Genomic DNA, 16,493 nt, shown 5'->3' on the forward strand with positions numbered 1-16,493 from the left:
TCAGAAAATTCCTTCCTCCTCTATAAAATCTGACAACTTCAATTATTATGTAACTTTCATTAAAAAGGTTTTAAAAAGTGTACCTATTTCTGAGGATGTTAATATGCAAGTGACAGTGTTTACTGATTTCACTGATAATCTGGACAATGAATGTAAAGACATAATAAATATGCCTTTTATAACCAAATAGATAATAGGCTTGAAATTACAATCATCAGCTTATTGTTAGGTGGTGAGTGTTTATTATTAAGTGAGCAACATGAGCTGGTAAATAAGACAATGATATCCTGTATTTAGTCTTCTAAATGACATTTTGATGTTTGATCTCTCTGTTGAGATAGGTAAAGAAAAATTTGCAGTTTGAGGATATTGTTTAATACTTGATTTACTTCACCACTGAAATCAATCGACAGGCTTTTCTCTTTATCTTTTTTTTTTTTTTTTTGAGTTTGTCAACCTCTGATCTCTGCCATTCTTTTTTTTTTAACATTCTCTCTTTTTTTATTGAAGTATAGTCAATTTACAATGTTGTGTCAATTTCTGGTGTACAGCACAATGTTTCAGTCATGCATATACACACATATATTCCTTTTCATATTCTTTTTCATTATAGGTTGCTGCAAGATACTGAATATAGTTTCCTGTGCTATAAAGTAGGACCTTGTTTATCTTTTTTTTTATTATTGAAGTGCAGTCAATTACAATGTGTCAATCTCTGGTGTACAGCACATTGTCCCAGTCATGCATACACATACATATATTCGTTTTCATATTTTTTCCATTAATGGTTATTACAAAATATGGAACCTAGTTCCCTGTGCTTTACAAAAGAAACTTTTTTAAAATCTATTTTTATATATAGTGGCTAACATTTGTCTCTTTTGATAAAGTGTTCCTGGGACCTGCTTTCCTCTGTGGTTTCCATTGGATGGAGTTGGGGTGGGATTCCTCTGTCAGTCGGAGAGCCGAAATGTTTTCTTTAAACAGTGTTACCTTTGTTTCCAGACCATCGTTAGAGGAAACAAACCCTGCAAGGAAACGTCCATCAACGGCCTGCTGGAGGATTTCGACAACATCTCCGTGACACGCTCCAACTCCCTGAGGAAGGAAAGCCCGCCCACCCCGGACCAGGGCGCCTCCAGCCACGGTCCAGGTCACCGGGAAGAAAACGGCTTCATCACGTTCTCACAGTATTCCAGCGAATCTGACAGCACAGCTGACTACGGGCCGGAGAAGCACAGAGAAAAGAGTCTCTGCGGAGACGATCTGGACCCGTTCTATAAGGGCGGCCACGCGGCCAAGCAAAACGGGCACATGGTGAAAATGAAACACGGGGACCCCTACTATTCTGAGATGAAGCCTTTGAAATCCGACATGGCCAGATTTCCTGTTGATTACCATGCACACTTGGACTCACTGAGCAAACCCAGTGAGTACAGTGACCTCAAGTGGGGGTACCAGAGAGCCTCCAGCAGCTCCCCTCTGGATTATCCATTCCAATTTGCACCTTCTAGAACTGCAGGGACCAGCGGGTGCTCCAAGGAGAGCCTGGCATACAGCGAAAGTGAATGGGGACCCAGCCTGGATGACTATGACAGGAGGCCAAAGTCATCCTACCTGAGCCAGACCAGCCCACAGCCGGCCATGCGGCAGAGGTCACGGTCGGGCTCCGGGCTCCAGGAACCCATGATGCCCTTCGGAGCAAGTGCATTTAAAACCCACCCCCAGGGACACTGGTACAGCTCCTACACCTACCCTCGCTTGTCCGAGCCCACAATGTGCATTCCAAAGGTAACGTTCATCGCCTCCTTCCCTCCCATGTGTCACAGCCTTCTTAGACAGGTGCTAACGTGCGGGTTTCCCTTTGAGTGAGAATCCATATGAAAATTCTACCTGCTTTCCACCCACGAGACCCCAGGGAAGAGAATTTAGGGCAAGGCACATTTATTCATTAAAATCAAAGCCTTTTGGGAGCTCCTATAGGGTTTCTGGTTAAAAGGCAAAAAAAAAAAAATTATTCAAAAGATATTGTGATACACTAATGATAAGTATTATGTGCTCATGTGGTACTAAGTTCTCTATTAAGGCGTATATAATTGTAGACCATTAGATGGAATAATGATTGCTGCATTCTGGTAAAGGTTTACGTGGATCTGCCGACAAGGAAAAAAAAATCAGGATAACGTGGTAAGTTTTTAATGCATTGATTGTCTTCAACTCAAAGGAACTTGGAACGTATGTCCTTTTGAACGTATGTTCTTCCTACTAGTTTAGTATTGAAATGTATTTTTTTTGTGTGTGAAACTTTAGTATGATAGATGGAAGTTGGTAGTTGGACCTTTTTTGGTGTGATTTTATTCTGTTTTATCTTACTGCAGTTTCTCTCGATAATTTTTTTTAATGTAGCTGCTACAAATTTGCTTTGAAATGTGACTGGTCCATGATATCCCAAAGTTTGGGAAACGCTGTTGGAGAAGTTACTGACTTTGCAAAATACCCTGGAAACAGTACAGGGGTTTTATGTTCCCGTAGTAACTGAGAAATTTTTTTTTGCCACCTCCCTCATACAGCAAAGGGAAAATGAGACATTTAGGGATGGGCTCTAGATTACAGAAGTCTCAGATCAGTTGAGAGAGATGTGACTTCTAGTAGTGGGATCATTTACATTCACACCAAATGTTGTCTCTTCACCATCTTGATGGGCTGCACAGAAACCCTGGAAGGCATGCCTGCCTGCATCATCTGTTTGGTTGTCAATCATTAGTATTTTTCCTTTGCTAATTAATTCTCATAAACCCAACCCAAGATGTTGAAGTCTTTTAGGGACATGCTGGGAGTGACTTAGGCCGTACTTTTAGAAAAACACAAAAAGACTGTCACTGTAGTTCTCAATGTATAAAATTAAAACTAAATCTGGAAGAGATATGGACCTGAAATATATACCTCCAGTTAAAGCTTAAATATTGAGAACATTTTCCATCTCACTGTGTTATTTGTCTGAACACCCATGTTCTTGCCTTTACTTCCTGTGTTCCTGCCAGGGTAATGGTTGGAAAGAGGTCTGTCTAATTCACCCACAGACAGAAGCAATAGAGAGCCATATGCATACGTCATAATGCTTGAGATGGTTTATTCAATTTCCTGCACATATCACTCAACCACGGGAACCCCTTCATAGTACCAGAGTGAACTATGCAAGTTAGCACATTCTTTTGCTGAATCTATATACATCCTTGGTTTGGTTTGGTTTTGTTCATCCTTTGGTTTTTGAACATCAGTGATTATTTTATTCAGGAGCAAAGAATGCCTTTTTTTTTTTTCAGCTTTACTGAAGTGTACTTGACAGAATTGTCAAGATATTTAAAGTGTACAGATGAGTATTTGATAGACAAATACATTGTGAAAGGAGTCCCCTCATTGAGTTAACTAAGACCTCCATCACCTCACATATTTATGTCGTTTGTGTATGTGTGAGAACATTTAAGTTCTACTCTCTTAGCAGATTTCAGTTATACAGTACAGTGTTATCACCTGTAGTCACCATTCTATACATTCCATCCTCAGACCATATTCATCTTTATACCCTTTTACTAACTTCTTCCCTTTTCCCCACCCCCAGGCCCTGGCAACCACTTTTGCACTCTGTTTCTATGAGTGTGACTTTTTTTTTTTTTAAGATTCCACATATATATGATGTCATCTACAGTATTTGTCATTCTTTGTCTGGCTTATTTCACTTGGTATAATGCCCTTCAGCTTCTTCCATATTACCGCAAATGACAGGATTTCCTTCTTTCTTAGGGCTGAGTAATATTCCTTTGTAAATATATTTCCTCGAGTCACAGTTTCTTGATCCACTCATTCTTTGATGGACACATAAGTTGTTTCTGTACCTTGTCTATGTAAATAATGGCATGGGAGTACAGATATCTCTTCCAGATAATGATTTCCTTTCCTTTGGATATACATCCATAAGTGGGATTGCTGGATTGTACAGTAGTTCTATTTTTAATTTCTTGAGAAACCTCCTTACTGTTTTCCACTGTGGCTGTACCAGTCTCCATTCTTGCCAGCAGTGCACAAGAGTTCTCTTTTCTCCACATCCTTGCCAGCATTTATTATCTCTTGCCTTTTTAATAGTAGCCATCCTAACAGGTGTGAGGTGGTATCTCATTGTGGTTTTGATTTGCATTTTCCTGACAATTAGTAATGTTGAGCATCTTTTTATATCCTTGTTGGCCATTTGTATGTTTTCTCCAGAAAACATCTATTCAGGTTCTTTGCCCATTTTTAAAAAAATTGGGTTACGTGGGGGTTTTGCTATTGAATTCCTTGCTATGCATTCCTTACTTATTTTGGATATTAACTGCATGTCAGATACGTGGTTTGCAAATATTTTTTCCTATTCTGTAGGTTGTCTTTTCATTTTATTGATGGTTTCCTTTACTGAGCACAAGCTTTGTGGTTTAATTTAGTCCCACTTGTTTAGTTTTGGTTTTGTTGCCTTTGTTTTCAGTGCCAAATCCAAACAATTATTGCCAAGAGCTATGTCGAAGAGCTATGGTTTCTTCTAGGAACTTTACAGGTCTTATATTCAAGTCTTTAGTTAATTCTAAGTTGACTTTTGTGTATGATTTAAGATAGGGGTCCAGTTTTATTCCTTTACACATGGTTATCCAGTTTTCCCAGCAATATTTATTGAAGAGGCTATCTTTCCCCCCTTCCATGTTCTTGCCTCCCTTGTCATAGGTTAGTTGCTCTATGTGGGCTCATTTCTGGGCTCTCTCTTCTGTTCCATGGATCCAAGTGTTGGTTTTTATGCCAATACTATGCTATTTTGATTATTATAGCTTTGTAATATAGTTTGCAATCAGGAAATATAATGCCTCCAGCTTTGTGATGTTTTTTTTTTTTTAATCTGCATTTTTTTGGCTATTCAGGCTCAAATAAATTTTTTGTGTATGAGCTATATTTGAACACTTGTTGTTGGGAGTTGTTCTAGGTCATGGTCATAGGTCAGATTTTGTCCAGAGTTTGTCACCCTTTCATGTTTAGCCCACCCAATAGTCATTTTCAACATGGGAAAAAAATCAAAATATTTCACTTAGAATTCTCAATTTTTGGCTTTCAGCTTTCTCTTGAAGAAAAAAAAAAGGGACAGTCTGTTCTCCCTGGGCCTACATTTTCATGTAGCATTGAAAATAGACTTGGCTGGAGGTACGGCTGCCCCATTAGAAGGAATAGATCCTGCCCAGCCCCCTCCATTCATTTCCCCATTAGCCTAATCACTAATGGCATTGGAGATTGAATGTAACAACCAGCTTCCTGGGCCCCCTCATTTCACAGATGGGGAAACTGAGGTCCAGAGGTCACTTGGCTCACTTAAGGTGTCATGGTTGGTTGGTGCAAAACAAGAACAAGAATCCAGAATCTTCTCCCAATTCACTGTTTTTCCCCTTATAGGGGCATGTGTCATTTTAGGAGTTTAACTGCATTTGCCAGTACAGGCCATGAGAGGTCCCACTGGCCACCAGAACTTTAGGCAAGGTGGAGGAATAGGAAGGGGTGGGGAGAGGAGTGGGCAGGGAGGGGTAAATTCCTTCATCCCCTACCAACTCCCTCTCTTGCAGACTTCCAAATATAAGGCAAAGCGAACCTGCCCTGAAATCTGTCTGCTTTGTCACATCCAGAAACAATGAAGAAACTGTTAAGGCTCAGAAAAAACGTACATAACAGTCCTACCAAGAGCTGTTCAGCCTTTATAATCAGAACTCCTGAGGAGCAAACTGCCGTTCCCTGCTTCACAGGAGACACATGAGAAATTCACAGGCAGGTCTTGTGGGAGGGTACGAGGTGGGAGGCCTGTTAGTAATTAAAACGTTTACTTGATTAAAAGTATAACATCTCTCTAAAAAGATGGAGGTGCCTGTGTCTTTAGAAGTATGCTCTTAAAAAATCTACGCACCACATCTGGATTTCCTGCTGAGGGAAGAAACAGCGATCACGACTCAGATAGTCTGGCTTTGCCTCATGGAAAATTCTAGAGGCTGGTGGGTAGTGTTCACATCTCTAGTAATAAGAGAAAGCACAGAATTTGTGTAGGTTTCCCAGATAGTACAAAAATGCGGAGGGGTGTGTGTGTAAGTGTGGGTGTGTGTGTGTGCATGCATGTGTGTTTGACATCAGTTTTATATTTTAGCCTAAAGGAAAAAAAAAAAAAAACCTAATGTTAATCCACTGTAAAAATCTCCTCCAATGTTATCTTCTACCTACCCAATTTTCCCGTTGGTGTGACAAGAATCAAGGGTGTTATGAAACCTGTAGATGTTGGCATCCATCTTTTTGGTTTTTTTGTTTGTTTTTTGGTTTTTGGTTTTTTTTGCTGGGGCTGAGCAAATGAAACCTTGGGGGGAGGAAAATAAAGCCCTACTAAGCTCCATTCACACCACAGAACTACCAATACGGCCAGATGTCAAGAGAGACTGCTTTCCACCCTCCCTTGCAGACTAGCCTGCCTTACAGGGAAGGCTGGAGAGCCTGTCCCTGTGCGTTTGGTTTTGCTTATTCTAGATGCTCTCCAGGGACCAGGCAGCTGCTGGCTCAGGGTTCGGATGTCCTGGTGCTGGCCCAGCACATCATTCCTTATGCTGGCTCCAACCGCCAAGACACCCCAGCATCACAGATCTGCCAGCACTGGCTGGGTACCAGATCCACATGCTGCCTTGCTGAGCCTCACAGTCCTGCAAATCCTTGCCCCCTTCAAACAGATGAGGAAACTGGGGCTTTGAGAGGCTCAGTAAGCAGCCAGGTCAGTTAGCTCGTAACAGAGCTGGCATCGAGCCTTCTGGGCTCAGCCCCTTCACCAGACGTCGGATACACCCCCAGTGACACAGGAGTATCTTCCGTGGGCGCCAAGCTTCACCTTGCCTCTTACAAGACCCTTTTAACACCTGCAGTGATGAAGTCCCCTCGGGCTGCATCACCCTGCTTTACTCTATAGCAGGGTTTCTCAACCTGACACTACCAACCTTTTGTTGTGGGAGCATCCTGTGTGCTGCAGGATGTTTAACAGCATCCCTGGACTTTATTTACTCACTCAGTGCCAGGAGCATCTCTCCCTCAACTGTAACAACCAAAATATCTCTAGATACTCCTCAATACCGTGTGAAGCAGGGAGAGCAAAAGCAGCTCCAATTGAGAACCCCTATTTTCTAGCTACCGCTTCTCAAATGCTTTCTGGCAGTTGAGGCTGTAGGTTCTGGAGAGAGAACTCCCTGGGTTTAAGTCTTGATATTGCCATTCACAGCGGGGTGAGTAAACTGCATACCTGTGCCTTCTTTACCTACGAAACGAGGATAAAAACCGTCCCTGCCTTTTCATGTTGAGTGGGGGTTAAATAATTACAATAGTCTAATTATTCATGCACATCATGTGTATGCCTTGGTCTGTGTGTACAGCGTGTAGGTGGGTGATGGCTGTGATATGATGCCGAGGGTGCCTGTATGCCAGGCACTGTGCTAAACACTTTGCAAATATGACCGAATTTTGTCCTCAAAATCAACTCTAGAAGTATTCGAGATGCTTCTGGACATCCCCAGAATATGAAGTCAAATGGCTGTGTTAGGACCCAAAATTAGGTCCGTCTGACTTCAAGGTCTGATAGTCCAGAACATTCCTACTTCCACAGAAGGAAACTGAGGAGAAGAAAGACAGAGGTGAGCCCTTGGGGCCCCGATGCACATACTGCCGGCAGCCCTCACCTGCTGACAAAGATTGGGTGAAGACTCACAGATGGATTTGGGGAGCGTGGGACACACTTTATCCTGTCCTTGGTAGGAAGAAGTCCTCGGAGAAGTTCCGTAGCATCACCAGACTGTGATTTGTGGGTAAAGCTGGGACTGTGGGCTGCAAAGGAAGCATTAAGAGTAGAGAACCCTGAGTCTCTCATATGCACTCACTCTACCTTGAGTGATGGTCTTATTTGACTTTTTAAAGGACCATCCATATTTTCTCAGCCATTTCAGAAGGCATTTAAGAGCACAAGTCCTAGAATCAGATTCCCAAAATTGGAGCACTTTCTAGCTGTGTGATCTTATCTGTGCCTCAGTTCTCTCATCTGCAAAGTGGACATTTCACTTCCTACTTTGAGCATGTCCTGAAGATCAAAAAAGGTTAATGAATGTAAAGGAGTGAGCACATGGCAAGCCCTCAGTATCCGCCCTTATTTTCAGGAATATTTCTGGTAGGAAAACATGTCACCATATCTGCTCACACCAGCCATAGGAGCACCCTATCGGTATGATCATTTACATATTTTCAAAATATGGGAACAAGTTCTATCTGACTCTGTCTTCCCTGCCACTCTGTGTAGCCTCATAATTATGACTGCCCTCACTTTGGAGATATGGGTCACAGAGGCCAGAGGAGCTGTGTGACTTCCTCAAGGTCTTACAAAGCTATAGTGACTGAGCTGTCCCAAGGACCCCAATCCCGTCACCCCAGTGCTTTTTCTACTCTATAAGATGGAATGAAATTCTCAGACCTCCTATGGAAGCCAGGTGCTAAGGGAGAACAGAAAATTTAGCAGCATTAAGGCAAGAGCCATCATAACTGTAGATGCATATTTGTCATGGCTCCTACCAACCAACCCCTCCAGCTTACTCTTATTATCTCCACTGAACGGGGCAGCAAAGTGACCAATGCTGGGTCCAGGACTTCCCCAACAGATACCATATTAAGGGGTTCTGAGTGAAGGTGGAGGATGCAAGAAAAACTGTGGCACGATTCCCCAGACTTCCTTCTGGGGTCACCCGTGCAATGGGTTTTCACTCCTCACCTATCACTTTGCTTCCCCTGGAAGGAATAAACAGTTGAGCCAGTATGCCCAGCCTTCCTGAATCAATAGTTTAATGACTCACCATCCTTTGTGGTACTTGTCACACCCAGATTCAACCAAGGCACCAGGAACAAAGCCACAGCTCCTAATCTACTAAGGATCCCAGGAGAACACTTTTCAAGAGACACTTTAGGGGCCTGATGGATAATGAAATGATGAAGCTGGCAAAATCTGATGGGCTGCACCAAAAATCTGAGAGGGGGAGGGGGAGGGAGGGAGATTGAGAGAGAGAAAAGTGCCTACTCTTTTAATATAACAATGGATATTATTGCCTGTATATTTTTTTCTTTCCATATGGGCTCCTTGTAGGATGTGTTTTAAGGCTCACAAAACATCCAAAGAGGCGATTCAGAGCAACATCTCTAACATCTGTGCCTTCAGATGGAGATTCGAGGCATCCTTCGCATTTAAATGAACTCATCTTCCCATGAGTGTTCTTGTGGTCCAAAGTAAATGGTATTTCAGTCATTATAAGTGGAGTTTCCCATTACCAAATTAAAAACAAAATGAACCCAACCTGGCATTGTCTGTCCCGATGCTCTCAGAGGCCCTGACACATGTGAACCGTATTCTGCGGCAGTGAACTAATCCCCAGAGGTGCAGCCCCCACCATGTGTCTGCGGGTGGTGACAAGTCACAGGTCAGAGTAATCTGCTCCTGAATGGAGGTTGCAGCCTTAGAGTCTGGAGCAGCACCCGTGGGGGGTTAATTAGATCTACTGGTTCAGACGTGGAGGAAGAGCCCGAAATACAAAATATCCAGCTGCTTGAGTCCGCTGATCTGAGATTGATTCATTTCTTCAAATAACTAGGGTTTGCCTCTTTGTAGGGGTCGTGAGCCTCTTGTCTGAACGCTTGGTGTGCATTTGCTATCTGCTTTGTGAGGCAGGGAAGTACATGACTCTTCCAACTTCCCGTCACAAGGTGTAAATTCCTACATGCCTAAATAGCAATCCGGCGTCATGGTGTGGGAGATTTCCCGGCAAAAACGCTAAATATGGTGAATGGCTTTCTGCTGCAGGCAGTTTGGAAACCCAGCAAGTGTCTGACCTCTCAGAACTTAACCTCCTCCCCAAGCTCCCCACACCAGGTCCTCAAAGAGACACCTTGGTTTCTTAGGTCCCACGGAGCCCTGCTCGTGACGCTGCGCACTGCTGTGCTACGCGGGCCAGTCTCTTCCGCTGAAACTGAGTGCCAGCTCAGAGTGTGTGCTGTGTCTCTGTGTCATCCAGCCTGGGTGGCTGTCATAGGCCATGCAACAGGGCCACTCCACTTGGTAAATGAACGTAAGTGATTCGGAGGAAACTGACTTAGCTGGGCACATGTCAACATTTTGCCTCAAGCAGGGACAGCAGCTACTGTCTTACTAAGATGCAGTTGGAGGTAGAACCATTCCCCACCGCCCTGTGCACGGAGCTCTCAGGTCAGCAGCCACCTTGGCAGGAGAAGTAGAGGCTGGAAGCTCAAGGATGGAGACACAGGAGCCCATTGGCCACAGGTCAGGCAGGTGGGGACTAGCACCCCTCAGTGGCGTTCCTGCCCACAACAGGAAGACCTGGGACCACAGAGAATAACCAGAGGCACGTGGGAGAGTCCACACACACACACACACACGTTTGAGTCCCCTAAATATCAGTCTCTAAAATGTCCCTACAGAGAAAGCCCTACAGCTGCTGATTATTTCCTGAATTTTTACAAGCAGACATTTCCCTTTCCCAAAGCCAAGGCCTGTCCAGTTACACTTCCCTTTGAGTCAAGTAAGGACAATTTAAGATGTCCTGTCCTTGCTCAGATAACAGAAGCCTATGATTCACTTTCATCCCGCATCTGATTTATGTAGAACGAGCAGCACGCAGTCTGGCTTTTTTCATCTTTGCGATGAGCAGTCTCTTTGCTTTATTGTACTTTGCAAAGGGGTGTTGGAGCATCACACTCGAGCACTGGAACCAGCTGCCTCCCCTCCGCTGCGACTGCGGGGAGTGGAAGGAGGGACTCCATCCTTCACGGAAGCTTCTGCAGTCCCCGTTCTGTGGGTGCAGACTGACACAACGCGCACACACCCGCGCGTGCACACCGCCCCTCCACACCCACACCCATCTGGGACGACCCAGCCGCAGCCTCCCTGTCACCAGGGAAGGCCACGATGACAAACAGATACTGCCGCAGGAATTTTTTCCCTTCTTTTCTTTCTGTCTCCCTCCCCCACACCGAGCTTTTTTTTTTTTTTTTTTTTCCAGCCTTGGCATAAAATGGTCAAATGATGTTCTGCTGCAGAATTCAATTTCACAGTTCAGTTGGGTCCTTGATTACACTGCCAAATTCAGATTAATGTGCATTTAACTAACATGGATCGGGGGAATTCTGGCTGACAGCCAGCTATAATCGGAGCAATTGATAGCTGTGTGGAGCTTTATGCCCTGTCCACCCCAGCACACCACTGGTGAAATTGATTGATTAAATGAATTCATTGCTACAATCATTTATAATTTCAATACATCACAAGCCTGTGTCGGACTCTATCCTGGGAGAAGCTGTGCTCATTGTGGAAGGGCAGTCTGGCTGAGCTGTTAACTGAGGATTATTTATTCTCATAGAATACAGCTTTTTTGTTTTATGCCCTTACTTTTTGACTGGGTTTGAATAGAGACATTAAAAAAAAAGCACGATTTCTTTAAGATTTAATTTGCACAGCATACTAAAAGGCATCGGGGACAGAAAAATGAACATGTGTTCCAACCATTTCTAAGAAGAAGGAGACTAAGACTGTTTCTACATTCTTTCAGTATTTTTAAATATTCCTGTAGAGAGAATGTATTCAATTTTCAGTGACAACTGGTGGCCCTGTAACGGCAGCTAAGCTGCTTGGCAGCTTGCTGATACCAGCCTGGGTGATAATTTGCAAATTGATCCAATCGTCCTCATTGCATCTTGTCGTATGGAAGTCCCCTTGGTAGTTTGCGGATCGTGGTCTCATTGATGTGAAGTTACTTTTCCACAAAATCACAGGACTGTTCTCCTGGGAGGAGTGAGGGAAGGCTTTGTGGTGTTTATTACAGTTTTCTCTCTGGCACAGTGGTTTTCCACCCCAGCTTCAGACCCCTGCAATAAGGTCTTATGAGCTAAACTGCATGCGTAGATCTTTTGGAAATGGTGTGGGGCGTGAGTGGTGGGAGACACACTGGATTCGTTTTAAAATATCTGTTCCTTTCCCTGGTCCAGTTCCACTGAATTGTGGTTTCACTAACTGATTCAGCTCTACATCCTTCTCAAGATACTGTCTGCCTGCTCATGTGGAGTCCAAATGTATTCCTTTTTTATTCCTAGAATTTATTTGTAAATCAAGTTGTAGAAAAGGTTGTCCAGTTCATGTTTTACTCCTTTGCAAGTCTTTCTCCCAGGCACGAGCATGCGCGAATGTACGAAACAGTAAATACGGACAAATTCATCATTTTTGTTTCACCCATTTACAAATATAGGATATCATGGGAAAGATGATTTCGAGTAAAACAATGAAAGGAAAACAGTTAAACAATTACAATAGATTAAGAGCCATGTGAGAGGACCAGGGGGCCTTGTTACAGAAGAAAGCTTGAGCTTTCTGTCTTGGATAAATATGTAGAAGAAAGTTTGGGCATTATTAGGGCTAAGCGCAAAATTCTGCTCTGGCCAAAGCGAAAATGAAAGCAATGAAGTATATACATATGATCATCTCATCTTGCTGTGGTGATTATTCCCTTTTTGTATATTTTGAGCTGATTTCTCTAAGCCAGGACTGGTAAAACACATACACACAGAGTTTTTCTTCCATCTCCCTCCCCCAGGCATTGTCATCCATCATTTTCTGGCCCAGTTCTTGCATTTGACCCCAGGCTGCTCAGACACCTGGGCCCCCAATGAAACTCCCGAACCAGGCTTTAGCTCAGTCACTGTCACTCCACCGAGCACCTTACCATTGAAGGATATCTCAGAAGGTATCCAGGATCCAAGTTCTAAGTGACATTGTTTGGATTTGAATCCCAGCTCCATTTCTTAGATGCTTTGAGACCTTTGCATGACCTACCTAAACCCATGGGGCACCTTAGTTTCCTTGTCTGTGAAATGGAACAATGGTGGGGCCTTATCTCATTGTGTAACTTGAGATTTAAAGGTGGCCACATACATGAAGTGCTTAGGACAGTCCCTGACACGTGGAAAACACTCAGCAAATGTCCTTCTTAATATCTGTGTGAGTTACGCCTGCAGGATAGGTATCTAACAGCACTTGGTTAATGGAAAGGGCCCGATTTTGGCTCCCAGTAAGGCACCCCTGCATTTTACCAAAGAGAGTGTCCAGCCTTGATTATATATACTGGGGAGGTGCCAGCTAGTGGTGGAGATACCAAGGCAGGGAAGAAAGCGGTCCCATGATGCCAGTGTGCCCAGCAGCTGGGACATGGACACTCTCTCACTGGGAGCGAAAGCCTGACTTGAACAGAAGAACTGGGGTTGTGTTATCTTCTCAGAGGGTTGGGGCTATTTGCTTGGGGGCAGTCTCACTTCCTAGAGCCTCAGTTTTGTCAACAATACAGAGGGATTAATTGCCCGCTGAAAAATCATGAGGCCAGTGATACTCACCATCATGGAACCCTTGTGTCATCAAGACCCAACTGAGGGCCACGCTTCAGCGACGTGGTGGCCTGAACTGGGTCACTCATGCAGTTGGCCCTCACAAAGTCAGCTGTTGTCCACCGTCTTCTCTCGGAACTGACCAGACCCTGCAGGGAGGACCACGTGGTCTCTCAATGGAGCCAAACAGTCAATTGTCCTTTGACCGATACACCTCAAGTCGGGTTCCAAAAATTGTCTCCTGTGATAGTGTTTGCTCCCCATCTGTTCCTTTTTTAAGAGTCTGCACCTCTTACCAGCAACCACTAAAGACAATAGCACCGTTTTGTCTCCAAGACCTGATTTCAAAGATGTTTCGCTCCCAGTGAACAGCTCCGCCTTCTGTCTGATTGAATGTCGTCCCACTGGTGCAGACAAGCGTCCTTTTCTTGATGCCACATGTCAGCTGATGAGGAAGAGCAGTGGCCCAATGCGCTTCCTATAGGATACAGCCTTTTGATTCTTAATATTTCTTCAGAGATCAGTTATACATGCTGGTGGGGAATGAATTCAACCTTACTTACAGTACAAAGGGCAAGTCCTCCCAGGAAGACACTAGGAGATGATGGCACGTGATGGCCCCCAGGACACACTTTCAGAAGTCTGACTTGTGACCAGCCTGGGCTTGGCTAATCTCGAGCTTAATTTAAGGAAGAATCCAGTTGTTTAATTTACACTGACGTTCGTCTCTCCCCAGCCCTGAACACACACACACACACACACACACATACACACACACACTTCCTTATGTGGGGCACAAATCCAGGGCCTCACACAAAAACCATTTGATTTCAAATATAGCATTTAATTATAACACAGTGTTCAATATATTATCATTAAAGACACTTTGATTGTTTTGAAGATTAACGGATAAGAGTATATAAGCCACTGGTACACTGTGCCTATTCAAAAAATGCTCACTAGTTTTATTACCATCGTAGTTACTATCTATTATTTTCTTTTACATTCCCACTGCTGTGCTGAGCACTTCATATGATAAGAACACCACCTAGAATGTATCAGCAGAGTGTATTGAACCATCCCTGTTCAAATCCTTTGAATTGTATTCAATCCTTTGGAGTCACATCCTTTTGTGATGAAGGAGGTAGATGATATTATTATTATTATTATTATTATTATTATTACTACTACTACTACTACTACTACTACTACTACTCCCATTTTACAGATGAGAAAATTGAGGCACGGGGAGTTTAAATAATTTGCCCAAGGTCACACGATTTGTAAATGGCAGGAAAAGGTTTTGAGTCCAGAGTTTTTTCTTGAACACTGGGCTGCCGTAGGATGCCCCAGATGAGTCTCGTAAAAGCCTGTGATGGAGATATAGGACCCTCATTTTACAGATGAAGAAACTGAAGTTCAGAGAGGCTGAATGATTTGACTAAAGTCATCAGAAGCAAAATTCACCCCTAGGTATGTTCCTCAAGTATGTTCTCTCTGCTCTGCAAGCAGGCCAGGGCCCTGGCTTGGCGGTACCCTGGCCCCTGCGGGCTGGTGCGAGGCTGTCTGAGTGGTGGACTCACCTGAGTAGAGTGTGCTGTTCTCCAGGCCGGGAAGGGCTGCCTTGCTGGCTGTGCATCTGGAGCCAATGGGCAGTGCATTGCTGAGAATGGTACCGTGGCAGCAATTTTAAGGAGTCCGTGGTGTGCAGGTCTTGCTCTCGGACTTGTGGGAGAGGCGTCTATTCATGCTATGTGAGGGGCCGGAGCTTCAGACGCCTGCCTTCTGCCAGCTGACCACCATGTCGCCAGTTGCAGTGAGCAACATGCCCCATCCTACCTCGCTTCTCTGTGGCATTTGATGTGGTTCCTCACTCCTTCCTTCTTGAAATACCTTCCTTCCTTGGCTTCAGGACATCCTAGTCCCTTAATTTCTTCCCAACAGCACTAGCCACTCCTTCTCTGCTCCTTTTGACAAGATCCTCCTGCTCTTTCTGGTTTCTAAATGTTGGAGTCCTTGGACCTTCCCTTACATGTTCAATACCATGACTTTTAATTCCAGCTAAATACTGATGACTCTCAGCTTCATGTCCTAGGCTCAGCTCTCCCCTGGACTTGAGGCGTATCTAAGTCACCTACGTGGCCTCTCCATGTGAATGTTTAATAACTCTCTCAAACTGACCATGGCCCTGATGGAACTCGGGGTTTCCCCTTCTGTGTATTCATTATCTATTGCTGTGTAATAAATTATTCCCAAACTTAATGACTTGAAACAACATTAATTGCCTCATACGGTTTGTATAGGTTTCCATGTCTAGCTTAGCTGGGTGAGTCTGACCTTGAGTCTGTCATGAGGTTGCAGTTAAGATACCAGCCAGGGTTACATCATCGGAAGGCCTGACCAGGGCCAGACGATCACTTCCAAGATGCCACATGTGGCTGTTGGAGGAGGGCCTCGGTTTCTGGCTACGTCTTGGCAAGGAGGACCTCTCTACAGGATTCTTGAGTGTCTTCAACATGTGGCAGCTGGAGAAAGCCAGAGTAAGTGATCCAAGAGGAGGGAGAGATGCCGCAATGTCTTTGTCGGCCTCAAAGGGCACTCACTGTCACTTACGCCATACTCTTTTGCTCACACATGTCAACCGGATACCGTGCAGGAGGACACTGTGCACGGACATTCATGCAGGAGGCAGGATCACTGGGAGCCACCTTGAGGCTGATGCACAGCGCACAAGCCCGCTCCTTCCCCTGTGTTTCTCATATTGTTAAGTGGCCTGTTCCTCAGGTCAGTATCCTGGGATTCTTCTCTGATTCTTCTCCTTTATGTTCTAATCCAACTCATCAGCAAATCCTGTTAGCTCTCTCTTTAGACCCTACCCTGGATCACACCATTTCTCACCCCATCTACAGCATCCATCCTAATCTCTGCCCACACTGACTGCAGTAAGTTAACTGGCATCCTGTTTCCACTCTTGCCACCAAAGCCTCTCCTCC

General features: G+C 44.2%; 1 protein-coding gene across 2 annotated transcripts in view; it reads left to right on the forward strand.

Moving 5' to 3' along the window:
* The window catches only part of PAK5 (p21 (RAC1) activated kinase 5), a 246,750-nt gene that overhangs the window by 207,808 nt on the left and 22,449 nt on the right, over nucleotides 1-16,493 (forward strand). For both annotated transcript variants that reach the window (XM_074346926.1, XM_074346927.1), the window contains one exon: nucleotides 1,006-1,791. In XM_074346926.1, coding sequence (XP_074203027.1) covers nucleotides 1,006-1,791 — 786 coding nt within the window. The remainder of the gene's footprint in view (nucleotides 1-1,005; nucleotides 1,792-16,493) is intronic.

This window comes from Camelus bactrianus, chromosome 19, assembly GCF_048773025.1.
Source record: "Camelus bactrianus isolate YW-2024 breed Bactrian camel chromosome 19, ASM4877302v1, whole genome shotgun sequence".
NCBI classification, from domain to species: domain Eukaryota; kingdom Metazoa; phylum Chordata; class Mammalia; order Artiodactyla; family Camelidae; genus Camelus; species Camelus bactrianus.